The sequence below is a fragment of the Penicillium angulare genome (assembly GCF_028827245.1).
Source record: "Penicillium angulare strain IBT 27051 chromosome Unknown utg000001l_segment0_segment0, whole genome shotgun sequence".
Classification (NCBI taxonomy): domain Eukaryota; kingdom Fungi; phylum Ascomycota; class Eurotiomycetes; order Eurotiales; family Aspergillaceae; genus Penicillium; species Penicillium angulare.
The window spans coordinates 3,647,694-3,674,517 of NW_026623160.1; the positions used below are offsets into that span (position 1 = coordinate 3,647,694).

Consider the following 26,824-nt stretch of genomic DNA (forward strand, 5'->3'; position numbering starts at 1 on the left):
GAAAAGAGAGCTCAGATGGGACGCTAACCGCATCTGGTAACTGCCTTAGAACCTTGGAAGTATTAATCCAGATGTCCCAAGCTTGCGAAGATGAAATGCTCAAGTCTTCTATTGCTTTTAAATTCAAGAAATTTACTCCAATTAAGTGGTTTTCTCACTATGCGTCATTTCATTTGGGTGTTCTATGAAATTTGTTCTAATGGTCACATTAATCCATCATCAAATCAAGCCCATGCAAAAGCAACGCAAAGCGCTAGGAGTGTACAGGGTCGCAAGTAAACAGTCAAAATCTTCCAAACGCCATGGATGCAATTGACAAACACGAAATCACAGTTTCAGGTTATATATGATAATGCAGAGCTCAACACCAAGTGTCCCTATGCAAAAAGGAATTGATAAGGTGTTGAACAGGGTATCTCTTTACCATCAAGGTAATGTTAATGCGAATGCAGGTTCTAGTTGTAATGAGAACTCGCAAAATGGGCGTTGAGGTCATCGCAAAAAGAAATTACATGCCGATGATCCATCGAAAAACGCAATGGGAGTGTTTTCAGTTCTCTTGTTGAGATTTGGGACGAATTGGGAGAGATATGGTACCAGTAGGTTCATCCAGTTCTGGTAGAGCCTCCTCTTCCTCAGATCCGACATCTAAGTCCTGATCTCCCTCCACAGACTCCACGATCGAGCCTGCCGGGTTGGATAAAGCTGATCCTTGTGAAATATAGCTAGCCTCAAGGTCGGTACCTCCCTCATCGTACTCCTCGCCTTCACTGAGTTCGTCGGCATAATCCTCCTCGTCCGCTTCTTCATCTTCATCTGCCACATCTTCATCATCGAATGGTTCGTCATTTTCTTCGTCTTCATCTTCATCTTCGGTGTCCGTGGCAGAGAAATCGTACAAATCCTGTGGCGCGTCTCGCCAATAAGCGAAGTCGGTGTACTCTTCGCCGCCTGATTGCACCAAAAGGCTGGTAGGTGGGAAAAAATGATCAAGCAGTTCTTGCATGGTCACATAGCTGCTCTTATATTTGTTGAGACTGAGTAGATCGAGTGACACCTCTGCGTTTGAGTTGATCGTAAAGATGCGAGTCGAAGGAATGTTGACCGAACGATAACTCAGGGCATCAGTCAATCGATTGCCAAACCCAGCATAGAAAGGGTTCTCTTTTCCATTGAATAAGTTAAGGATGTCTCGAAGACAAGCCATTTTGAAGACTTCCGGCTTTCGAAGATAGATCTCTCGCCGGAGTGCCGCCATGGTACGATCCGGACTGCAAATCACAGGGCCCTTAGGGAGTCGATATCCATCCTGGCAAATGCCATGGAGATATGCCCGGGTTGTATCAGTCTGCCCGACAGATCGACTAGTCAGATACATGATATTATAGCCATTGTTCACGATGTCGGTGTATAATTTAGCTACTCCGGTGTGAGTCCAATCTCGTCCAATCATATTCAGCACATGCCCCAAAGCATCCGACCTGTAGTCTTGTTAGCTCTGAAGTCTATGGCTTGCATGTCTCATTTCACGTACTTGGTAATTGTTCCGTCAATATCGGAGATCACGATGGGCGTGTTTCCATTCCACAAATACATATATGCTGAGCAGGTTGCTTTGTTGACGCTAAAAGACATGGTGTTACCTCCTGGCTTCAGCTGTAGTGCTTTGAGCTGATCACTCGTCAATCTCAGCGTCTTGGCATAGTTTCGGGTTTCAGCGGCGAACGAGTCTTGTAAAGGAGAATGAGGGGGCGTTGGAAATCCCGGCTGGACATCTGACTTAGTTCGATGATGACGGACCCCCATTGTCGGCTCCAAAGTAGCATGGTCATCACCCTCGCTGTGATAACCCGGGTCTGAAATTGCGTCGTCACTCAGGGCTGTGTTGGGTCGCATAGAGTTGATAACTGCTCTCCGATTTGCCATTTCTTTGGCCTCTTCACTGCTGTATATCCACAGATTCCCATGCTCATCAGCCCCAATGAGCGCACCGATATCATAACTCCCTTCTAACTCTTCAGCTAGAATTCTGCGCGCAAGGACCTCTGCGCGGAGAGCATCTTCCTCGTTACTTTTATAACCGGTCATATCTAGCATGAGATCTCCTGTTTCTGTGACATGTGACTGGATATTGGAACCTCCAAGTTTCTTGGACAGAGACATGGCACGAGACATAGCCTCTTCCACGGACAAAGGAGGCGGGCTACGAGAGCGAGCGCGATCTTCAAGGTCCTCCTCATTAGCTGACCCACTTGGAGAAGACCCCAGATTCTCGGTTTGAGCTCGGGGGAGACTAGTGGATAGCGCATTATCGGAGACGGAGTGTTCGAGTGATGGTTTTCTTGGGGCATTGAACGCATCATGTTGCTGAGGACTTAGGTCCGAGTCGTTGGGAGATCTTGACAAGGGTGTTATAGTACCTAGAGCGCAAAAAACAACATCAGTCCACGTAGTTCCATAGAGGCTCGATTGTTCGACAGAAAACGATTTGCCATACCTAAATCTGTTGTAGCCCGCGACTGCCGGGACGTTATAATCGTCGGCGGAGTTTTCGCACCCTCGGAAACAGCATCTCCGGTTCTCTCCAAGTCTAAATAGTCCGGTTCCTGTAGCGATGACGCAATATCTTCGATCGGTACTGTTGGACTGCTAGCTGGAGAGACTAACGGGGATGTTTGCAAGGATGCGGGGATTTCGTCGGTAGTCTCAAACACAAAGAAAGCTTCGCCGCCCTCTCCGAGCTTCATGGCATAATCTTGTTTGACGCCATTGACGTTGAACTCCACTTTTTTCTCAAATGGACGGAGAAGAGAGAACTTGCCGAAGCGGACATGGAAGGGCGAGCAGGCAAGGGTACCTAGCAAAAAAGTAAAGGGTTAGATCGGTGACCAACATAGTATAAAATCCATAGCACCAGACTTACCATCTTCCTGCTCTATGACAATCACATCAATAGCTCCACTCAAAGTGGCAGGATTGATTGAGTTCCATGTCTTTGACACCGAACCACTAAGACTTCGGACGTACTGCATGTTGCCGGGTTGGGTCAAGTACCCTCGGCCACGATTGTATTGAAAATCTCAAGCTCCAACAATCACAACGAGCGGGATAATTGTGGAAAGCGGGGAGGCGGGACAAGTGAGAGGGGAAGAATAAGGATGAGGGATTACGATCAAGAAATTGGAGGAATCGAAGCCGCCAAACGGCCCATGTGACACTCAGCTGACAAGGAACAGCTGAATCGGCCACCGATAAGGCAAAAAACTGCGGCAGGTGATAAGAATAAACCAAATGCAAGGGTCGAGTACGGATTATACGCGGTAGCTATTTAAAATTATAGGCAAGCTCTCAAATCTTCCCCATCGATCCCGGGCGTCCCCGGATCGATCTGTTGGTGCATCAACATTCAACACCCAACCGTTTCTTAATAAGCGGCCAACATCTTAAATATGAGAAGAAAGTTGCCGAGGTTTAGCGCTGAATGGAGATGATGACATAATGTGCATATTTGAATCTGAATTGAGCTAGTCGCTTTACAGCCTAGTGGCAGATCCTTATCGCGCTAGCCCTAATTAGGGCGACTCTGACTAACAGGGTCACGTGCGTTCCATGTCCCACTTCCATGGGAGAAAGCCGAATCGAGAACAGGGCTCATTCCTATCTCCAACTCGAATCTCTACTCCCCGCTGGCCCGCGTCCATGGGTACTCGACGCTGGGATGTATGAGCCATTTTACTACGCCTTTGATGCCTACCCGACCGTTATTCCCCGAGTCAGGGTACGAGGCGTAATGGCTTTGTTCCTGGCGGGATCCATTCTATGGGCTTTGATTTGGTTCGTTCTGATAAATCCACGGTTACTTGATTTCTTAAAAGGATTATACGTTCTAACATTTCACAAAAGGCTTCTTTACCGTGCGTGGCAGGTCTGTCAGACCCCCAATGACGTTCTGGTCGAAAAGCTAGGTCTTGATATTCCGCCGCCGCCGGAAGTCACCCTGGAAGAGATCACGGCTCGTGAGATACGTTTAGCCTGGAAGCAACCCGATTTTCAAAATTCTATACATAAACATATCATACAAGTCAATAATGTGAAAGGTTTGCACCCTTTATTACAAGCCTTGGGCTGCCCTGAAACACCAATGCTAACTGAGATGATGTATAGTGGGCGAGTCGAAGCGAACAGAAACAGCAGTGGAAATATTGAATCTCATACCAGGAAATATTTACCATATCTGTGTTTTATCTGTTAGTGCAGCAAATTTTCAAACTCCTAGTGCAATTCTCCATGTTCGAACGAAATCTCTTCCTCTTTCCCGAGCCCAGCAAGATACGCCAACCAATGGACCGACAATTCGAGCGTCGGTCCCAAGGTCTACAGCTGGCCTGCCGACCCCATCTGCCCCCGTCATGGCTCGTGAACATAGCGCCGGACAATTACCAAGCAAACGGCCAGCAGCGGGCCGCAAATTGTCGCCTGCAGCTGGAATGGCAGATTTTGCGCAAGGGAACTCAGAAGAATCACACAGGGGCCCCTCCAAGAATGATCGTGACGGAAGCTTGGAAGAACTTGCTGATCGACTGAAGATGCTACAACAAGAAAACGAAAACTTAGAAAAACAAATCAATGAGGAAGATGACGAGCACGCCGGACTTCTCAAGGAATTGGAGAAGCAGCGTGACGAGTTGAAGAAACGTGTCAAGGAGAAGGATGAAGTTAGCGGAGATCTGAAGAAGCATGTCTCGAAGCTAGAGAGCGTGAATCGATCTGTTCAGGGAGAAAAGTCCAAACGGATGAGACTTCTTCAACAAAAGGAGGCGGAGCGCAAGAAGCGCAAGAACGATATCATCCGGTGGCAAGAGAAAATTACACGGATGACTTCTGATGCTGCGCAAGCCAAGGAAGACAAGTCCCGATTGAAGGAAGAAGGAGAGACTCGGGCTGAAGAAATTCGAGCCAAGGTTGCACAGGAGCAGTCCGAAATGAAAACCATCGATGATGAAATTCAGGACAAAGGAGGCCGGATCAAGAAGCTCGAAGAAGAGCGACAAGGAGTTTCGGGCGGTGATACTGAAGATGGGAACGAATTGGATCAGATTGATAACGAGCGGGCTCGCCAATGGGAGCTGAAGTTGGGTCAGCTCCATGCTCGCTATGCTACCCTCGTCAATCTCCATGCACAGGCCCAACAGCAGTATCAAGAGGCCCAAGAGCGCCTCAAATGGCTGACATCTCAACGCCCTGGTAGTTCAGGTCCATTTGCTTTACCCAATCTCGACCTGGATCTGGCGAACTCTGGCACCATCCGACCTCGTCGACACCGTAGCTCTTTGGCGAGCAATGTCTCCTCGCCAGTCAACTACCCCGGTATCGAATCGAATTTCCCTAGCGGGCTCAACTATCAACCGTCTTCTAATTCACCTACATTCGCGCAAAGTTCTACGTTCTTCAATATTAATAACGGGATGACTATCCCCGGCCTCGCCGACCCGCCGGAGATCATGCGTTCTGACGCAGAAGCCTCATTTAGCAATCCGCAAATGAGCCCCCGGGCTGATGCATTGCTACCCTCGGACTTGCTTGGAGATGAAGAGTCGCCAGAGTTCCCGCGGCCTGTAGGTCGCGCTAGGTTTTCGACTATGGGCTCATCAAACGGTCCATTGGATAATTTTGGTCATGGCCCTGCCTCGCCTGTCTCTTCTGGCAGCAGGCCTGGTAGCATCTTTGCTAGTCCGCTGGAAAGTCATCATCGGCAAGACTCAGGCTCCCAGCCTGGACAACTATCTGCTGAGGAAGCCCCCAAGAGCGCCTCTCGGAGACTTTCTGGGATTTTCGGCTTCCATCGACCTCGTGGAAAAACTCTAGCCGATGAACCTCCCATGCTTGGTACTTTGAAAGCAGGCCAGAGCCAATCTTTCCCGCGCAATGTTGATGAGCTTGATCCGATCGGATCTCGACGTCGCAGACTTAGCTACACAGGCAACTGGGCAAATGCAATGTCCTTATTCCCTCGAAGCAATACGACCGGGGTCACGACAGATAGTTCCTCCGATCATGCGCCTTCTCGAAGGGCCGCTCTGTCGAATATCTTCTCGTCCAGCAAGTTTGGGTTTGGCGGTGCTGGAAACCGTGGAAACTCCGATCTTAGCACCGGGTACAATCAATTTAGTCCACGCCATGACCCCATTGATCCGTCGTCTCTCCTTGGCAGTGTTCGACGTGGCTCTTTGTCGCCAAGACCTTCATCCACATTCTCGTTCGACAACCAGAACCAACTACCCCATCCGTCCACCGACAATCGTCATTTTGGGTGGCCGTCAGCCGATCAAATGGGACATCGCAACAGCCCTCTAGGCTTGGACTGGACATCGCCGTCAACGTGGTCAAGAGCACCTTCTCGCCGTCCCTCGATTCAATATGGGTCATCTGGTCATCTCCCTTTAGGTCTGACCGGTGAACCGGATTTCGTCGAGAACACTTACATCGATCGTCACCACAGACCACTACAGGCGCCGATTGGCACTCGTCCATCGTCGTCTCATCGGCCTCTCACCCCGAAGCTCAACCCTGCTGCTCCATCTTTCCGTGGGATCTTTGCAAGCAAGAGATCTGAGAGAGACAAAGACAGGGACTCAGACGTCCCATTTGATCTTCATGTCGATGATGGGTCTCCCTCTGAACCCCGCACTTCTCGCGACTCTCGCTCCCTTTCCCACTTCACTGGGGAGTCGTACGAGTCCCTGGAACGCATGCCGTCCGGTACTTCTGTAGACAATGCTTCCAAGGAATCGTTCATTCGCAAGATCACTCGCAAAGGCAGCTCAAGCAAGTTCAGCTCTTGGAAGGACCGCTCTGGCTTCTTTTCGAAGAAGGGTGATTCTGCACCAGGTGACATCGATGAGGATACAGCTAGCGAGGCACAATTAGCGAAAAGCATTGACAGCACCGTCTCTAGCGCCCCATCTCGTAGTAGCCTCGGGTTCTTCTCCCGCAAGGCGCGCAAGTCGGACAAGGCGAGCGAGACCAGCGAACGCGCTAGTGAGACTGGCGACGAGGAGATTCAGGAGATTCCAGAGATCCCAGAAAATCCTGTGTCATAATCTACTGTGGTTTCGTTCCTTCATTGTTTCCTTTTCTTAGTTCTTGAAAGTCATATACACCTCAACGGCCTCGGTTGACCCGGGATAAACTAGAGCCAAAGCGACCATCTCCTCTTTAATTCAATTTATGAGTACATACTTGTTACAAAAAAAATCTTCCCGGTCCTAAAAATTCTTACAGATATAATATTGAATCTACTTAGTCGTAGTCTTCAAGTGCGGAAAACAATAAGAAATATTAGACGCCATTCCTAATATGGATATACGCTAGTCCTAAAGTGGATCGTGACCATTGCCCTCCACATACCCACGGTAGGCGCGAATGCACAAGTTCTCTACTGACACTACTGCATGTCATTTGCACACAGGCAAAAATGGCGAATTCAAAGTATGAAAATGAACCTACCCGCCAAGTTTCCAGCATTATATTAACAATTTTTGCCAGATTTGAATATGTCAAGGACTTCGAGCAGCCAGATCTCTTGCTGCCCAATACTTGGATTGTGGTTCGAATCGACGGAAGAGGATTTCACAAGTAAGCCTCCTCTACTCCACGCACAAGAAGCAGAACCTTGGAATGTATCGATCATTTGGGACTTGTAATTGATTGCATCATTTACTGCAACGCTTTCTTTGCCAAGCCCCGCGGAACATTGAAATGTGCCGGCTACATATTTTTTATATGTACTTGCAGCCTAGCTTTGATCATCATGTCTAATTATTCGTCAGACTCTCGGATCACTACGCCTTTGAAAAGCCTAATGACCGCCGGGCACTGGATCTCATGAATGCAGCAGCGGCTGAGGTCATGAAGGATCTTCCAGATCTATGCATTGCCTATGGCGTCAGCGATGAGTTCAGGTATGTTTCGAATTAACTTCTTCAATGTCCCTTTCCGGGAACATGGAGGTCGTTTACTAATATGTGTAGCTTTGTCTTCCATCCAAATTCCCAGCTCTTTGAGCGTCGAAGCGCGTAAGTCTATGGTTTATCAATGTGACGAGATTAATAAGACATGGCATTAATGAAATCAATCATAGGAAACTGGTAACGACTATTGTTTCGACATTCACAGCATACTATATCTATTTGTGGTCGTCTTATTTCCCTTCAAGTCCACTCAAGCCGCCTTATCTCCCCTCATTTGATGGGCGCGCAGTCATCTACCCTTCATCGCGAATTCTGCGTGATTACATGAGCTGGCGACAGGTCGATTGTATGTTTCTCTTGACTTCCAAGCTAGTCTTGAAATTATCTGCATTGAATTGTCAAGAAAATGCTAATTCGTGCACTAGGTCACATCAATAACCTCTACAACACTACATTCTGGACGATGGTCCTGCAAGGAAAAATGAGTAATACCGATGCAGAGCAGGAGTTGAAAGTATGTCTTTTTCCCCCTGTATCTTGGAAGCGAGGCAGGATGATTCGCTAATAATACCAGGGTACCGTGTCTTCCGACAAGAATGAGATTCTCTTTAAGCGATTCGGCATGAACTACAATAATGAAGAGGAGATTTATAAGAAAGGCAGTGTGCTTTATCGTCAGGTAAGACAAGACAAGACCATTCAATTCGCTTCGCTTGATATTCTACGAGCTCAGTATCTAATGCCTATATACCTTAGTATGAACTTCAAGATCCAAAGCCTTCTTCCGTATCGGTGGAAGATGAGACTTCTGTCCCAGAGTCGCAACAGTCAAGATCACAGCAGGATAAGATGAAGAAGCTACGCCGAAAGGCAAAGGTTGTCATTGACCATGTTGATATCATTAAGGATGAGTTTTGGGCACGCAGACCGTGGATTATTTCTGGGTCTGCGGGCAAGTTGCCCGTGCAGACTTGATTTATGAGGATGAGAACCTGGAAAAAGGATGAAGATAAAAAGAAAATAAAAGTACAACAAATGTCTATTCTGACTATATATGTGGTGATCTCCAAACAAAAGGGTATCTTGATCGCGTGTCAACGCGTATGCAAAGTCTATACATCGCTTCTATCCGCTGGCACTATTGCCGATAGCGTCCCGGTTATACAGTGCTCTTGGACTTCTTGTCTTTCTTGTCCTTTTTCTCTTTTTTAGACTTGGAGTCTGCTTTCTCAGCACCGTCACTCTCTTTAGTAGCCTTCTTGCTCGATTTCTTTTCTTTCTTCTCCTTCTTTTCCTTTTTCCGATCAGAACTTTCGGAACTATCCACATCCCCTTCTTGTTCAGTCGACATAGGCGAAGGATAATTCTGTTCCTCAGATCTCTTCAACTTCTCCATCAACTTCTTCTCCTTCTTCTCTTTTTTCTCCTTCCGCCTTAACCGACGCTCCTCCTTACTCTCTTTCTTCTCCTCACTCGACGAATCGCTCGAACCGCTTCCCTTCCCACTCCCCTTCACCCTCTTCTCCTCCTTCCGCAAAGCTTTAGCCTTCTTCCTCGCCTCTTTCTCCTCGTCATCATCATCCCCACGCTTCCTCTTAGACTTTGAAGAACTTGAACTCGAACTCTTGGATTTGCTCTTCTCTTTCTCTTTCTCTGCCTCCTTCTTCTTCACATCCATACCATCAAGCGTCCCCTTTAGACCCTCCCCCCGCACGAAAAACCGATACAATTCACTCGTAAGTGCATTCCCAGTCGACTCGACAACTGTCTCTTGACCAAACCCCTTCAACGCATCTTCAAATCCGCGCAACCACCACTGATTTGTCGCAGAGTCTTTGGTGACATTCTTGCCCACGCCGTGATTGTTTTGTTTGCGCGCGACGAGGATAGGTTTTGTTAGGCCTAGGCCGGCGTGGGGTCCTGGCCGGGAGTTTTTGTTCAGTGGATTGCCGTGGCCGGCCCAGCCGTGGCGCATTAGGTAGGCTGCTGCGTCCATTTTTTGTATATATATTGTTTGGTTTGGTTTGTTTGGGTTGGGTGTGGGTGGTTTATGGTGTATGGGTTGGGGTGGGTTGGTTTGGTTGAGATAGATAGGTAGTAGGTAGGGTTTGGTGGTGACCGGGCTAGGTGTGCGGTCGAATTGTGAGATGTAGAATTTATATCATGGGTATGTTTGAACGAATGGAGGGTATTGGTTTGTAGAGTCAAAGCCCGGGTGTGTTTGTAGGCCCTGTAGAGAAAAGTCTAGGGATTGAGATGAGAAAAAAATGGTTCCTGATAAGACCGATAAGTGGTGTGGGCCATTGGAACATGTCACGTGATTTTATATCAACTATAGGCCTTAAATTGTCTACATACGTCTAGCTTTGATATGCATTTCTCAGAACTTTTTGGATAAATTAATTTCATGGAATACTAGTACGTATATTGAGATGGAAATGGTAGCCTAGACGCATGAACTCACTCCTTTACTGAAGACAACAATCCAGTTCCAAGATCCCTCTGCCCCTATTAAAGCTTATTTCAATATTTGTACAATGTAAATAAGCGCACAAAATGAACCTTTGAATTACTAAAATAGATACCTAGTACTTACTACTCGTGAATGACCAAATTAACAGTTGAAGGGAAGCGATTACATTGAAATCTATTTCGGCCGATCGTCACCCGACGCTACACAGCAGACTAACCGCCAGCCCGAGCTGCCTAAGCTGCCTACTGCGTTGTCCGCAGTTTTTAGTACGGCCGGAATCTATCCTTCTGTTTCCTCTCTTTTGGGCGTGAAGATTTGAATCCGGTTTGGGACTGGTATTCTCCGCCATTGGGTTTCCATGCTCGTACATATCCGTCTTCGCCGCAGGTGAAGACAGATTGGGTCTGAAGTGGAGTGAATTAGCGTCAAAAAAAAGGCATTGGAGAGAGGGGGAAATTGGGGGATGGCTTGCTGGATTGGAGTGATTGTATTGTAGTATACATATACAAATACATACCTTGTCATCCAGATATACGGAACGCACGACTTCTTCCCCGTGGCCACCTGGTAAGCGCCAGAGATTATCCTGGTCGAATTGCCAGTTTGGACCGGAAATCAGCGGTACAAGATCGAGTCGCTTGTCACTAGAACAAAGACAGATAGATATATGAGCAACATGACGAAGACGAGACACAACAAAGCACAACACAACACAACACAACACAACACAACACGGTCTTGTACAAGACAGGACGAGACAGGACACAATTACAAAGATCAGCATTGACTTCACTTACAACTTATTCCCAGCCGCAATAAAAGGTACCTGTGCGCCCATGCAAAGCTGCACAACATACTCGCAGCCTAGCGGCTCACGCAAATCATTGAATTCCACAATCTCAGGCTCGGATTCATGCTCTGCAGAATCGGGATTCGTAACCGGGTGCACGGAGAAATGCTCATCGTGACTGAGTGCGTAGATGGCACTGTCAGATAGGAATCCAGCATGATGTACGGAGCCGTGATTGATTACTTGGACTAGCGCGTCGTCTTCGTCGGTTATCGTTGTGTCGTATACGTTCACGAGACCATCTGTGCTGCCGGAGAGTAAGATGTTATGTTGAGTCGGGTGATATTGAAGCTGTGCCACGGGTGGATGTGAGATTAGTTTTGATTGATATGGTATTTATTACAGGTGAGATTGAGACTGTCAAGGTTGGTGGTTTTTTTATGGATGAATGGGTAGGGATCCATATCCATATCCATAAAGATACAAATGTAGGTGGTAGCTAGGGTTTATAGCTTGGATGCATACTGCTTACCTCTGTGATGTCGTCATTGTGGCTCTCCACGTATTGAAGACGGGGCGCGTTTGCTGATCTGATATCCCTGCAGAATAGTTAGATGTTGTTCTGTGCTTTTGTAGCTATTCTATTCTATTAGATTGATCATCATACCAGAGAGCAACGACTGCTTGGGACGATACAAGCTCTGTACCCGTGACAATAGTGTTGGTGTGAGGGTTGCAGGCAACAGAAAGAACAGGGAGATTTTTGTCTAAATAGATTGATCAGCAAAGCCCTAGTCATCCTTGCATGATTATGCAAAAACTGCCCGATACCCGTCGAGCTGATCCCGGAACCTGCAACTAGGATCTGACCTGTAGTTGACAGATCGGAAAATAGTCCCAGATGAATCACTCGATCAAAGGCTCCAACAAGCAAAAAAGGAAATAACAAAGAAAGAAAAGACTTAATATTCGTTAGGTCATCGTTTCGATTTGTACTTACTTGTCTCTATTTCCAAAACCATACTTCCAGCACGAATATCCCACAACTTCGCCTTTCCGTCTCGTCCACCGGTAGTGACTAACTGTGAGTCACTGGTAGAATAGCTGCGCAAACAGGTAACGCCTTCATTGTGTGCTTTTGGTGAAATGACCGATGTACCCAGATCAAGATTCACATCGAAGATACGTAGTGAATCATCGGATGAGATAGCGGCCAGGGCACCAGGTGCACATGGTGCAATGGAGTAAATGTAATTGTCCTCTGGGAGCGACAATGTCGTGGCGCTAACCTGTTGGAGTTCGTACATGACGACTCTCTCTCTCTCTCTCTCTCTCTCTCTCTGCCTGACTGTAACTGTAACTCTAACTTTCACTCCGAGTTTGAGTCTGGTCCGATCTGACTCTGGTACCCGTAGATATGATCCTGGGTCGGGTTAGATCAACCGGGTAGAAGTAGATCTGAAGCAGGATTCCTTGTGGCTGATGAGGCGCGGGGAATGGCGGGCTCCTGCTGTGTGTTTTGGCTTTTGGGGGGGTTTTTTCTCTTTTTCTTCCTTTTGTGGATATTTCTGGTTAGTGGTATTTGTATTTGTTTGCTGGTGGCTACTGGGTGATTTGGATGATTTGGTTGGTGTGATCAGATTTTTGTGTATACTGAGGTTTTGGCCAAGAAAAAATCCTTATTTGCGTGGGGCAGACACACCGCTGTCTAGTACGGGGTATATTGGGGATTACTATGGATGCATGAACAACAGCATCATGATCGTTATGATTTGGGAAGATAATGTCATGCTCCTTTTCAAGTAGAGTTGAACTAGATTGAAGTGATTAAAAATTAAAATTCCATGGTCTGATCTAGGCTTGATACTTATCCTTCACCTAGTACTTAACATGGATAACTGGATGCGCAACGGAAGCATTCCAGGGCTATCAGCATAATAGAATTCTCCTGGCCTTGTCATTCAAGGTTAAATTAAGGAAAATAAAATAAAACAAAAAAGACACTATTAGTTCTAAGGTTCATATGTAAGATAATCAGATCATCCTCATTCAGAGGTACGTCTGGAGCAGTACGCTCTTAATTAAAGATTAGAATTTCAAATCCTAAAATCGGAGGAAACATACGTATGAAATCTAATTTAATTTTAAATCTAAATCTAAATTTTAAATCAAATACTAGAAATATAAACCGACCAATCCAGGCCAAATAGAAAATAGTATGTACAGCAGATGGCTACTTTATCCGACGGATCGGCGGAGTCACACATCCATCCTGAGACTTGGAGAGAAGCGGGGAAGATACTCAGCTGTCCATGTCCATGTCCATGTCCATGGATCGGTACTTAATCCCTGTAAGGAGAGGCAGCTGGGGGCTGAAGGCTGAATGAATGCTGGAGAGCAGGGAATCCGCCCCGTGGAACGAACAAAGAGGGGTTCAAGTTTGGCGAGATCCACTCATCACAGTTGAACCTGGCCTGGTGTGATGAGATGAAGTTATGGATCGAATGAAATCAAATCAAATCGTTAAAGATGCCGCTTTGGGGTAGGAAATGGGTGGAGACCGACTCGACTCGACTCCATTGACGATCTCGCTACCGAAGTTCATTATACGGAATGTAGTCGCTACCTTTACTATAGATATATTATACTTAATTATGGAAACGAGAGATTATTCCGAAAAACGGAATTTATTTCTTTTAAAAAAAAATTTAGAATCCGAGCGCGAATTCTTGTCTATAATTCTTTATTTCTTAATTCCATTTTTTTCGGTTTTGGCAGCGGCTGATCCAGTCTCTCGGATGTATCAACAGGGGATGTAGGGATTACATACAAATATGACGGAACAAAGAGAAAAGCAGAAGAAAGAAAGTGATAGGTAGAATGACGAGTGTCCGTATTCAGGCAAGGGTAGGCGGGAGGCAAATTGAGACAGGATCTCTTTGACTTTGTCCCAAGTAGTACTAGGCTCTGGAGGTACTGTAGAGTAGCCTCGTCCCAGCAAGCTGGAAACTTACTGTACGGATCCATTCATGGTTCAGGATTTCCGCAGGGGTATGGCCGGGCGCCTAGTTAGATTAATTTTAATTGATTAAATGGGTTTTGGGATTTAATTTGTGTCGCAATCCACAGACCCGAGAGTGTGGGTTGAATACAGGGTTTGTTCGGCTGCACGAAATGAATTGGGGTTGGTGGCTGTGTAGCTTTTTGGCTGTCGAGGCCCTGTAGAGGATCTGAGGTGCGTCAACTCTAGTCAATCTCCCCGAATCATTAGCGGATGGACCCGACACCGACTTGATCCGGGATAGAGTTGGGGGCGGATACTGGTTACCAGGATCGAGGGAAGTTTTGTTCAAACCATCCAGTCCCTTGGGTTTGAGAAGAGCGGTCTGTGCTTGTCTGTGTCTGTGTGGGTTGTACTTCCCCCCGATACACGACAGGACCCAAAAGTAGGAATGTAGGCTCCAGACGGTCCGCGCTCCCGCCCGGAGACTGTGGGTCTGCGACTTGGGTCGATCATTGAAGTTTTGAGAATACCGTAGAGAACAGGATTGCAGGAGAGGAAGAAAGAAGAAAAGTGGTTTAAACTCCTCCGTATCGGGCTTAATGCTGATGAGTTGGATCGAATCCAGGGCTTTGGATACCCATGTTCATTGGCCTTCACCCTGCAGTCGAATGATCAGCCCGGTGGAGCCTGCGATCAGGCGCGAGAGTACCTGGGTACTGACTAGTAAAGACTGGTATTGAAGCCCTGGAGAGGTACTTTACTGTATTATAGTATAGAGGATAGAGAAGAAGAGGACTCGTTAAACAATAGAGGGAAAGGGTGGGGAGGATATACTTAGTACACAGTGGACTCTATAGTTTGGCCCGAAATACAAAATACTGGCACACACTAACTTGGATTCTTTATTTCTCTTTTATTTCTCTTTTGCCCCTAAACCCGTATTCCTGGGCTTATTTTCCTTTCTTCTCTCTCTCGCTTCTTCATCCTCCCTCTCTCTGTCCCTGTCTCTAATCCTCCCCCCATCCTCCTCTCTTCCAGCCCCACTACTACCCGACTCCAAGGACTCCGAGCTCCAACCCTGCTCATCAATAACACACTTTTTCTTTCTGACAATCTCGTGGCATGAAGGGCTGGTCATTATACGGTGCATAAGGGTTCGCTTGATGCGCAACTTTTCCCCTGCACCTTCAAGTTCAAGTTCAAGTTCAAGTTCGACTTCGATATTTGGTGTCCCTCTCATCTCCAGCCAATCTTTTTCCTCCTGATATTCGCTCGTTTCCCGTCGGTTCAATTTCGTCCAAGCTCGCCCGCAGCCACAACCCTGAAACCCTTACTTCTGAGCTTCGAGCTCCTACAATCCTCCAATCCGCATTTCACCTGCATCAAGTGGCTGGGAAAACTGCGTGACCAATCGATCATAGATCGTGAAAAAACTGGGAACTGGATCATCATCACCTCTTCCCCCCCCCCTGTGCGACCAACTTGTACCAACCACCCCCCTTCCCTACTCCTCTCCCCGACCGTCGCGTCAGTGACCCGCCCACCAAAACTCAAACTCAAATCAACATGCCGTTCGACGACGACCGTTTAAGGCATTTGCCTCCTATGATCTCTTCTCCCCCGCCTCCGAAAAGATACAAGTCCGATACCCCGGCTAGTGAGAGTGGTCGCTCGAGGTACTACTCTCATTCTCAGTCGGTTCCGTCAAGCGAACGGGCGCGATCACGACAAACGTCTACCGCTATGGATATTTATACCATTACCGATCGAGATCCGTCTGAACGAGATCGGGACCCCCGTCGCACTGGAAGATTTACCAGCAATGGCTCGGTCGCATCACAAGCATCGCAAATATCACATATCTCTCGGTCTCCGCCCGTTATCATCAACAATCGCAAGTATGTTACTTCACATCCTCCGTGTTAAAGAGAAAAACGCAATTGAGCTAACCATCTGTTTGTGTTACTAGAATTCCTGAAAAATACCCACCCATCTCAGAAAACGGTCGACTATATCACGGCTATCACAAGGGCATGTACCTTCTCCCCTGCGATGAGGAGGAACAAGATCGTCTAGACATTTTCCATAAGTTGATGACCGTTGCTCGAGCCTCCGACGGTCTAATCTACGCCCCAACTCCAGCCAACTCCCGAATCCTAGATCTAGGCTGCGGAACAGGCATCTGGTGCATCGAAGTCGCAAACAAATACCCAGATTCCTACGTCGTCGGCACAGACCTAGCAACAATGCAACCTGCCAATAAACCTAAAAACGTCGACTTCCACGCCCCTTTCGACTTCGAAGGTCCCTGGGCAATGGGCGAAGATTCCTGGGATCTAATCCACCTCCAAATGGGCTCAGGGTCCGTTCAAAGTTGGGCAAGCCTATATAAACGCATATTCGAACACCTCCGACCAGGCGCCTGGTTCGAACAGGTAGAAATCGACTTCGAACCTCGCTGCGATGATCGTTCGCTTTCCGGTCTAGCGTTACGGCACTGGTACTCTGCGCTTAAACATGCTACTGAGTCGAGAAATCGTCCTGTCTCTCATAGCTCGAGAGAGGCTGTGAGGAATCTACAGGAAGCTGGCTTTACGGAGATTGACCATCAGATGGTTGGACTTCCGTTGAATCCGTGGCATACGGATGAACATGAACGGAAGGTGGCGAGTTGGTATAATCTTGCTATATCGGAGAGTATTGAGCCGTTGAGTTTGGCGGCTTTTAGTCGTGCTTATGGGTGGCCTATTGAGAAGATTCAGCGGATGGCAACGGATGTCAAGTCGGAGGCTTTTAACAAGGATATACATTGTTATAATATCCTGCATATTTATCAGGCGCGCAAGCCGCTTACCAAGTAAGCTTGGATATTGATGTACCCTGGTGGTACTTGAGCGTTCTTGCATCCTTTCTTTTCTTAGGGGAAGTTAGGCTAATCAATCAGGTCCGCTTTTGATTGATTCATTACTTTGAATTGGGCTGTTTGGTGCTTTTGGTGCTTAATACAATTCCTTGCTCATTTCGCATCTTACGAATACATGCTCCTCGTGATACGCGGTCTCTGGCAGTGCAATCAACACTAGTCATGGGACCATGACCGTCAACTCCATTCTTCATCTCGTCTCAGAGTTACCAACAAGATAACCAGGAGGTTGTCTAAGGTTATACGTTATACTCAACTGGTCGAGATTCATGTCCTTGTTCAATCCATACATGTACCCGGTTTAATCCTGGGAATAGGCCAGGCCAGGACAGGACAGGACATGAAAAAAAGATATCATATCATGACTTGCTTTCTGGATTATTTTCTTTTCACTGTGCTTTTAGCATTACGGCGCGGCGTTAGGCTTGTTTGTTTCTTTCGGCTTGTGGTATATACCCAGGGTTGTCTCTTAGCTCAAGTTCTGTGGTTGTGTTTGCTAGCCAGATGACTTGCCATTGCCATTCTTCTAACAGGTTTTCTACCTACTTACTTTTTCTTCTTGTCTTGTTCGATACCTTTTTGCGCTAGATAGCATATGCTATATGTATATTTGAATCTTGAACTGTTTATCTGGATATTGCCTTCTAAAATACGTATATAGGACTGATATTAAGTTCTCGTCATCGTTCAACCTTCGATTCAATGGTCTGATTGGTATTCATATAGTAAAGGTACTGTTGTAGAAAAAGTGCTCTAGAGCTTGAACTGTGAAGAATAAATGTAATATGCCACCCGCCTGTACAGGTAGCCCAGTCTTATAAACCAATTCCTCCTATAATGCCTTAACATTTCCAACGCCACTCATGCAAAAGAAAGAAAAAGAAACACAAACAAACAGGGTGGAAAATCAGCGCCTTCGATTCCTCCCAGACCCCCTGGACCCATTAGCCCTAATATCCTCCGGCTCAGCCTGAGTCCCACCCGCAGGCGTCCGCCTCCTCATAGTCCCAGGCCCAACAGCAACAATATCCTCCCCACTCTCGCTATCCTCTATATCCAACAAAACCGGAACAGGAAAAGCATCATGATCAACATCTATCTCCTTAACCCGATCAACAGTAACAGTATCGGGCTCCTCATCCTCCAAATCAAGTCTGCGCTGATGAACCTGCTCAGCAGGATGAACATCAAACTCATCTTCCCGCTCAACATACTCCACGTTCTCCTCTACTTCTCCGAAATCAGGCGCAAGAGCAGACCATTTCTGTGGACTGATAATCCCCCATGTATATATGCATCCGGACTCAAGGCCACAGGCTACGACCATTGGTCGGGCAGGATGCCACTCCACAACGCCGAGTTCTTCGCGTGGACCTTCGAGGATTTTTACCAATGAGCCGTGGGATCGTTCCCAGACGTAAATGTCTGGATTCATGTATGTGGTTGCTGTTACGAATTCTCCTGTTGAGGAAAATGTAACATGGTTCCAACTTAGTCTGTTAACGACATCTTGGAATTTATGTTCCACGTGTAGTTTTATTGAGGAGGCATCGAGATCAATGCCGAGTTGTGATAGATCGGGCATTATGACGGTGCGAATTACTCGATCTGAACTGTTGACTAGTAGGTCGCGCCCGTTCGAGGCGAGGCGGAGAAGTATCACTACGCCGTTGCAGAGACGCATGGAGTGGATTGTAGTGCAGGTTTCTGTTTCGATTATGTTTATCCACCCTTTGGAGGTTCCGGATATTATGTGGTTGCCGAATGCTGTGAAGATTGTTACGCAGGTTGAGTGCTTTGCGTCTTGCGCGGCTTGTTTGGCTATGAGGGCTGGGTCGGTCTCTTCGCTTGGGGGACGGAGGGGGGCGGAGGGAAGGATTCGTTTTATAGGTTTTTTGTTGGAGACGTCTACTAGGACGGGTTGGTCTTCGAATAGGGAGGCGACGAAGAGGAGACTGGGTTTGTTTGTTAGTCATTTGGTTTTTTGGGTTTTGGGGGGTGAGTAGGATGGAATATATGGGTGGACGGACTGATTAAATGGATGGAGTTCGGCGATGTAGACTGGGGCTTCGAAGCGGACTGTTCGGAGACGGGAGCCGTCATCTAGGTCCCAGAGGATACATTTCCAGTCTTGGGAGGAGGTGAGGAGGTAGCGACCGCATCGTGACCAGCTGATTTCAATTGTTAGTTTCGTTGCGGTCACGTTTGTAGGGTTGTGTTGTTTACCTGATTGATTGGATTTGACGAGTGTGACCCTGTAACTTGCGCGCGACGCCATTGGTTTCGATATCGAAGATCACGACTGTTCCGTCGACCTGTAGAATATCAATTATATCAGTATACGCTTGTTCATGCGCATGGGCATGGTGATAACGAACACGTCCTGATGCGAGGTAGTCGCCTGTATGATTGAATTTGAGACAGGCAGCATGGCCACTCCCTATAATAGCATTTAGCGGTTGTTCTTGACTGAGGTATACTTTGTGGTGGGCGTACTCAGTTTCTCAGTCAGGGTATCTGGGTAGTCCTGCGCCAGGATAAATGGATCAATGAGTGAGAGATTCATTGCGGGGACGGGTGTTCGGAGATGTTTGATGGATTGTATTCCCAGCCTGCCAGTTGTGGGACGGCCGGGATGTAGCAAGACTCATTCAACATGCGCTGATTGATCGAATCTAGGGTCAGGGACCTTGATATTTCAAGCGCAAGCAGTGTTGAATGTTAGAGGTAACGATTAATTCATCCAAGGTTGTGCCTGAGCTTTTTGATCTGCCGCCGCAGAAGGAATTGTGGAGGGCGGTGAACCCGATATGGGTCCACATTTTATTGGTCCGGTCTGGAGTATAAAGTTGAGCTTGAAAGAATGTTGGAGTTAAGTTAGCTCGATGATGTGATATTAATATTCATAATTGTCTATATTGTATGGCTCATTGCAAGGCATCGATTTTTGTGGGAATGAAGCACTTTGGAAATTAAGTGCTTAGGATTTCTGATAGTATGTTCTTGAAACAGTAGTATGGTTTGATATATATTTTGGATAAAAGCTTTGGATGTACAAGCGGAATCAACGTTGAAAATTGAAATCAAACTGAAAAATGCCCACCACATAGTAAATATTTATGAAAATCTCTATAGAATATATAGTCATGTAGCTAAGAGCATATTTTGCTGTTAGACTATTATAACAACTTGAATGGATTAGTGGTGAATGGATCTATCTGATTTGCTTAGAGATTGGATGACTTCAGAGAATTAATCTCAATTTGTTTGGGTGTGTCCAGAGTATTTCAAAAATTGGACCTGGCGAAGTCAAGCGCTAAGTTAAATTAGGCATTCAGCTCTTCAATTCCCTCAACCCAGCTTGAAATGAATTGACACTTCAGACCCATGCAAGTCTATAGTTAGTTAACTAACTAGGTGAAGGCAGATACCTATGCCTGAGGCACCAGATCTCTCCATTTCTGCCAAGTTTCGGGAAAGGATACCGCCTTCCCATTCCGGTAACAGTCACCCAGCACCCGGCGCGCTAAGTGAGTCCAGGGAAAACTCGAGCCCATCAGCGGGTGAGGCAACCTTCACCACCTCCTTACAACCTCCCCCCGACGCAACCTCCATCACCTCACCATCCAAGAATATCGCGTTCCACATCGCGATATCTCTTCAGGCGAACCTCGTTACGCGACCTCTAGCGACATCGCCCCCTTTCCTCTCCTTTTCACGGCTTCGTGACTTCCGGAAATCCCAGGTCGCCGGCGCCCTCGTGGCAAGGGCAAAGGCCGCAGCCGGCCAGCTACTTTCGCATCACCTTCGTTTCATCATCGCCTTCTGTGAACTTGACTTTCGGGCATCCTTGCCAGTCTGTCTTTTCAGCCTTTGCGCGTTAACCCAGCTCAGATCTCTCGTTTCTTGCTAGATCCGCGCTCAGCCTAGCTCACCGATCACGAATTTCGACGACCTTTTCGCATCCATCACCGCAACCATGTCGAACGTTTTCTTCCCCTACTCCAAGGCGCCTTTGCGCACCGTGAAGGAGATTCAGTTCGGTCTTTTTTCGCCGGAGGAAATAAAGCGCATGAGTGTGGTTCACGTTGAATACCCGGAGACAATGGTATTGCCTAATCTATCACCTTTCATCTCACCAGCCACTTCTCTGGTGCCTCTAAAGCAACTATTCTAACGTTAATGGCAAATAATAGGATGAACGTCAACGACCCCGAACAAAAGGTGTTAATGACCCGCGGTTGGGTACGATCGACCGCCAGTACAACTGCGAGACTTGCGAGGAAGGCCCAAAGGAGTGTCCTGGACACTTCGGCCATATTGAACTCGCTTCTCCAGTCTTCCACATTGGTTCGTAATGCCAAAAAATTTGCTGGCAATTTACGTTTCTTGCTGACACTCTCTTCACCGTTTAGGTTTCTTGACTAAAATCAAGAAGCTTTTGGAGACAGTGTGCCACAACTGTGGAAAGATCAAAGCCAACACGGTTAGTCATCCCTCGTGGGATGGCAAATCTTGCATGGCATTGTTTTTTGCTGACAATTTTCACAGAGCGATTCCAAGTTTTTGGAAGCCTTACGCATGCGAGACCCCAAGCGACGTTTCGACCACATCTGGCGACTTTCGAAGGATGTATTAATCTGCGAGGCCGATCCATCACCAGATGATGAGGATTTTCAAAAAGAGGGCTCGGAGAAGAAGAATTTCCATGGTGGATGTGGCAACGCCCAGCCCACCGTTCGAAAGGAAGGTATCACTCTCGTCGGCACATGGAAACCCAGCAAGGCTATGATGGAGGAGGAAATGGCGCAGCCAGAGAAGAAGGTGATCACTCCTTCAATGGCCCTGAACATCTTCCGCAACATTTCTTTCGAAGAAGTGCGTATCATGGGTCTCAGCAACGACTACGCCCGCCCCGAATGGATGGTTCTTACAGTCCTTCCTGTCCCACCCCCGACTGTCCGGCCTAGTGTTATGATGGGAGCTACAAGTGGCGCTCGAGGTGAGGATGATTTGACTTATAAGCTTGCTGAAATTGTGCGCGCGAACCAGAACGTTCAGCGTTGCGAGCAAGAGGGTGCTCCAGAGCACGTTATTCGTGAGTTTGAGTCCCTGCTGCAGTATCACATTGCAACGTATATGGACAACGACATTGCCGGTCAGCCTAAGGCTATGCAAAAGGGCAACCGACCTGTCAAGGCTTTGCGTAGTCGTTTGAAGGGTAAGGAAGGTCGTCTGCGTCAGAATTTGATGGGTAAGCGTGTCGATTTCTCGGCTCGTACCGTCATTACTGGTGATCCCAACCTTTCCCTTGAGGAAGTTGGTGTGCCTTATTCGACTGCAAAGATTTTGACTTACCCAGAGGTGGTGACGCCTTACAACATTGAAAAGTTGCAAGCGTTGGTCTCAAATGGACCTAACATCCATCCTGGAGCCCGGTACATTGTTCGAGATAACGGTGAACGTATCGATCTTCGCCACGCTAAGCGTGCTGGAGCTCAACAACTGCTTTATGGCTGGAAGGTTGAGCGTCACCTTGATAACGGCGATGTAATTTTGTTCAATCGTCAACCTTCTCTTCATAAGGAGTCCATGATGGGACATCGTGTCCGTGTCATGCCATTCTCGACATTTCGAATGAATTTGTCTGTCACATCGCCGTACAACGCCGATTTCGATGGTGACGAAATGAATTTGCACGTTCCCCAGAGCGAGGAAGCTCGCGCTGAACTTTCAGAGTTGGCCCTCGTCCCAAAGAACATTGTCTCTCCTCAGCGCAATGGTCCCTTGATGGGTATTGTCCAAGACAGTCTTTGCGGTGTTTACAAACTTTGCCGTCGTGATGTCTTCCTATCCAAGGAAGCAGTCATGAATATCATGCTTTGGGTCCCTGAATGGGATGGTGTCATCCCGCCTCCTGCGATCCTCAAACCCCGTCCTCGTTGGACTGGAAAGCAGATGATCAGTATGGCTTTCCCCACTGGGTTGAATCTGCTGCGTATCGACAAGGATAGCTCGCCACTCTCCGAGAAATTTAGTCCTCTTAATGACGGTGGCTTGCTCATTCACGGCGGTCAGCTGTTGTACGGTGTCCTTTCCAAGAAGACCGTTGGTGCCAGTGGTGGAGGTGTTATTCATACCATTTTCAACGAGTACGGATGCGACCAAGCTGTCCACTTCTTCAATGGTACCCAGCGCATTGTCAACTACTGGCTCCTACACAATGGTTTCAGTATTGGCATTGGTGACACGATTCCAGATCGTAAAACCATTGATGCGATTGAGGACGCCGTTCGTGCGCGAAAGAAGGAAGTCGAACAGATCACCGCTAGTGCCACTGAGAATACCTTGGAGGCTTTGCCTGGTATGAACGTTCGTGAGACTTTTGAGAGTAAGGTATCCCGTGCTCTCAACAACGCTCGTGATGAGGCCGGTGCTGCTACCGAAAATAGTTTGAAGGATATTAACAACGCCATTCAAATGGCTCGATCCGGTTCTAAGGGATCCACCATCAATATTTCCCAGATGACAGCCGTCGTCGGACAGCAATCAGTCGAAGGAAAGCGTATTCCTTTTGGTTTCAAGTACCGTACCTTGCCGCATTTTACAAAGGATGATTATTCTCCTGAGTCCCGTGGATTCGTCGAGAACTCCTACCTCCGGGGACTTACCCCCACCGAGTTCTTCTTCCACGCTATGGCTGGTCGTGAAGGTTTGATCGATACGGCTGTCAAGACCGCCGAGACTGGTTACATTCAGCGTAAGCTGGTCAAGGCCCTGGAAGAAGTTATGGTCAAGTATGATGGTACAGTCCGCAACTCTCTTGGCGATATTATTCAATTTATCTACGGAGAGGATGGTCTGGATGGTGCACACATCGAGAACCAACGTGTTGACATCATTCGCTGTTCCGATGACAAGCTTCGTGATCGCTTCCGTGTTGATGTCATGGACCCTGAGCGTAGTCTTGGTCCTGATGTCCTGGAGCAGGCCAATGAGATCGCCGGTGATATGGAGGTTCAGAGGTACTTCGACGAGGAGTGGGAGACACTTCTTAAGGACCGTGCTTTCCTCCGTACTGTTGCCAAGGAAGACGAAGAAATGATGCAGCTTCCCATCAACATTCAAAGAATTCTTGAAATGGCGCGAACTACTTTCCGTATTCGCGAAGGCACTATTAGTGACCTGCACCCCGCTGAGGTCATTCCTCAAGTCCAGGCTCTCTTGGACCGTCTATTGATTGTTCGTGGTGAGGATGAAATTTCACGCGAGGCACAGGACAACGCTACATTGCTATTCAAGGCTCAGTTGCGTAGTCGTCTTGCTTTCCGACGACTTGTTACGGAATACTCCCTCAATAAACTTGCCTTCCAACATGTGCTCGGTGCTATTGAGAGCCGTTTCGCTCGTGCGACAGCTAATCCTGGAGAAATGGTCGGTGTTCTCGCAGCTCAGTCTATTGGTGAGCCTGCTACTCAGATGACACTGAATACCTTCCATTTTGCTGGTGTTTCTTCCAAGAACGTTACTCTCGGTGTGCCTCGTCTTAAGGAAATTCTGAACGTTGCTACCAACATCAAGACTCCTTCCATGACTGTTTACCAGGAGCCCGAGCATACTTTCAACAAGGAAGGTGCCAAACAGTTGCGAAGTGTTGTGGAACACACTAGTTTGCGATCCGTCACTGAAGCAACTGAGATTTATTATGATCCCGAGATTCAGTCTACAGTCATTGAGAACGATCGGGATATGGTGGAGTCCTACTTCATTATCCCTGAGGATGTTGGCGAAGATCCCGCTCACCAGTCCAAGTGGCTGCTTCGTATTATTCTCAGTCGACCTAAGCTCCTGGATAAGGGTCTTACTGTGCAGGAGGTTGCTGCTAGAATTAAGCAAGCTTACCCACGTGACATTGCTGTTATCTTCAGTGATAACAACGCCGACGAGCAAGTCATTCGTATCCGTCAAATCCAGGACTACAAGGACGATGAAGATGATGATGTTGAGTACGATGTTACTCTGAAGAAGCTCGAGCAGCATCTTCTTGACACTCTGACCCTTCGTGGTGTTCCTGGCGTCGAGCGTGCGTTCATCAATGAAAAAAGCATTGTTCGCATCCTTGAAGACGGTACCTTGTTCACTAGCAAGTCCGATCCCCTCTGCAAGGAGTGGGTTTTGGAGACCAGTGGCTCCGCTTTGGCTCCTGTTCTTGCTATTCCTGGTGTGGACGCTACGCGTACATACTCTAACCAGTTCATCGAAATTTTTGAGGTGTTTGGTATCGAGGCAGCTCGTACTGCCGTCCTTCGTGAGTTGACTCAGGTGCTGGCCTTCGATGGTTCCTATGTCAACCATCGTCACTTGGCCCTGTTGGTTGATGTCATGACTGTTCGCGGTTACCTGACTCCTGTCACTCGTCACGGTATCAACCGCGCTGACAATGGTGCGCTGATGCGTTGTTCCTTCGAAGAGACTGTGGAGATTCTTCTTGAGGCTGCTGCCTTCGGAGAGCTTGACGACTGCCGCGGTGTGTCAGAGAATCTGATTCTTGGACAGATGGCCCCCGCTGGAACGGGTGAGTTTGATGTCTACTTGGATCAGAACCTGCTTAACACTGTTGTCTCCAACAATGCTCGATTCGGTCTCATGGGCGGTGTTGGTGCCAAGGACGCCATCATTCCAGATGGTGCTGCAACTCAGTACGATACTGGATCGCCTATGGCCAGCTCCCCATACTTGGCGGATGGCGACCCGGATGCAAGCTTCTCGCCCATTCGCCAGCCTGGCGCAGAGACACCCGGTGGACCCCGATACCCATCTTTCGGTCATGAATTTGGTGCATTGAGTCCCGGAGGTGCTCGTAGCCCTGCTAGCAGTTATTCTCCTAGCAGTCCGTTCAATACCAGTCCGACATCTCCTGGATACTCCCCATCCTCGAGCTATTCTCCCACATCGCCTGGTATTGGTATGACCAGTCCTCGGATGACTTCACCTGGCTTCTCACCTACGAGTCCGTCGTTTAATCCGACTTCGCCGGCTTACTCGCCGACATCTCCAGCTTATGGCCAAGCGTCACCTACGTCTCCGTCGTACTCACCAACTTCGCCTGGCTTCTCGCCAACATCCCCCAACTACAGCCCTACGTCACCTAGCTTTAGTCCGGCATCGCCTGCCTTTAGCCCGACTTCGCCTAGTTACAGTCCTACTAGCCCTGCGCTGGGTGGCGGTCGGCACTTGTCCCCCACTTCCCCCACTTCACCCAAGTATACTCCTACTTCCCCTGGCTGGTCTCCCACGAGCCCCCAGTCTTATTCGCCAACCTCTCCAAACTTTTCTGGCTCGCCGACGTCGCCTACCTCCCCTGGCTACAGCCCGACATCCCCGGCTTACAGCCCTACGTAAGTCAATGCTTGGTTCTTATTAAGATGTGCTCTAATCAACAATGTCATCAGGTCCCCGCGTCAGTGAAGTTTGGACAGTTAAAGCATGCTCATTCATGGCTCGTGCTGTACCATTGTATCATCACCAACCTATTCAAATAAACATGAAAGAAAAATATCTCGCACATGACATCTCGGAATTGGATGATCATTTTCTCTTCACGATCTGTGGGCTTTCCACCCATTCCATTGTATCTGTTTTCTTAGCAACTTTCGAAGCCATT

The 26,824-nt window shown here is 47.7% G+C and overlaps 8 protein-coding genes across 8 annotated transcripts; 4 read left to right on the forward strand and 4 right to left on the reverse strand.

Moving 5' to 3' along the window:
• Nucleotides 1-550: 550 nt before the first annotated feature.
• On the reverse strand, nt 551-3,032 carry N7478_001292 (putative lipin Smp2; the record flags this gene model as incomplete). Its single annotated transcript, XM_056917507.1, has 4 exons — nt 551-1,481; nt 1,535-2,420; nt 2,498-2,857; nt 2,924-3,032. The coding sequence occupies 4 exons, from the start codon at nt 3,030-3,032 to the stop codon at nt 551-553; spliced, it is 2,286 nt and encodes a 761-aa protein (XP_056785387.1).
• A 590-nt stretch (nt 3,033-3,622) lies between these two features.
• On the forward strand, nt 3,623-7,100 carry N7478_001293 (Fibronectin type III domain protein; the record flags this gene model as incomplete). Its single annotated transcript, XM_056917508.1, has 3 exons — nt 3,623-3,834; nt 3,904-4,097; nt 4,165-7,100. 3 exons carry the CDS (start codon nt 3,623-3,625, stop codon nt 7,098-7,100), a joined length of 3,342 nt encoding a protein of 1,113 aa, XP_056785388.1.
• A 374-nt stretch (nt 7,101-7,474) lies between these two features.
• N7478_001294 (tRNA guanylyltransferase) lies at nt 7,475-8,945 on the forward strand (the record flags this gene model as incomplete). Its single annotated transcript, XM_056917509.1, has 8 exons — nt 7,475-7,488; nt 7,546-7,635; nt 7,830-7,961; nt 8,031-8,075; nt 8,141-8,316; nt 8,396-8,484; nt 8,545-8,649; nt 8,727-8,945. 8 exons carry the CDS (start codon nt 7,475-7,477, stop codon nt 8,943-8,945), a joined length of 870 nt encoding a protein of 289 aa, XP_056785389.1.
• A 184-nt stretch (nt 8,946-9,129) lies between these two features.
• Nucleotides 9,130-9,966, reverse strand: N7478_001295 (uncharacterized protein; the record flags this gene model as incomplete). Its single annotated transcript, XM_056917510.1, has 1 exon — nt 9,130-9,966. One exon carries the CDS (start codon nt 9,964-9,966, stop codon nt 9,130-9,132), a length of 837 nt encoding a protein of 278 aa, XP_056785390.1.
• A 740-nt stretch (nt 9,967-10,706) lies between these two features.
• Nucleotides 10,707-12,540, reverse strand: N7478_001296 (uncharacterized protein; the record flags this gene model as incomplete). The annotated part of the gene is made up of 6 exons (XM_056917511.1): nt 10,707-10,847; nt 10,961-11,087; nt 11,241-11,584; nt 11,766-11,832; nt 11,901-12,000; nt 12,234-12,540. 6 exons carry the CDS (start codon nt 12,538-12,540, stop codon nt 10,707-10,709), a joined length of 1,086 nt encoding a protein of 361 aa, XP_056785391.1.
• Nucleotides 12,541-15,803: 3,263 nt separating this feature from the next.
• Nucleotides 15,804-17,098, forward strand: N7478_001297 (class I SAM-dependent methyltransferase; the record flags this gene model as incomplete). Its single annotated transcript, XM_056917512.1, has 2 exons — nt 15,804-16,135; nt 16,207-17,098. The coding sequence occupies 2 exons, from the start codon at nt 15,804-15,806 to the stop codon at nt 17,096-17,098; spliced, it is 1,224 nt and encodes a 407-aa protein (XP_056785392.1).
• Nucleotides 17,099-18,067: 969 nt separating this feature from the next.
• N7478_001298 (Set1-mediated histone H3-K4 methylation subunit Swd1) lies at nt 18,068-19,726 on the reverse strand (the record flags this gene model as incomplete). Its single annotated transcript, XM_056917513.1, has 5 exons — nt 18,068-19,115; nt 19,191-19,331; nt 19,387-19,475; nt 19,539-19,600; nt 19,657-19,726. The coding sequence occupies 5 exons, from the start codon at nt 19,724-19,726 to the stop codon at nt 18,068-18,070; spliced, it is 1,410 nt and encodes a 469-aa protein (XP_056785393.1).
• An 867-nt stretch (nt 19,727-20,593) lies between these two features.
• N7478_001299 (DNA-directed RNA polymerase II subunit RPB1) lies at nt 20,594-26,628 on the forward strand (the record flags this gene model as incomplete). The annotated part of the gene is made up of 6 exons (XM_056917514.1): nt 20,594-21,016; nt 21,074-21,268; nt 21,357-21,510; nt 21,576-21,646; nt 21,712-26,558; nt 26,613-26,628. 6 exons carry the CDS (start codon nt 20,594-20,596, stop codon nt 26,626-26,628), a joined length of 5,706 nt encoding a protein of 1,901 aa, XP_056785394.1.
• Between the last annotated feature and the right edge of the window lie 196 nt (nt 26,629-26,824).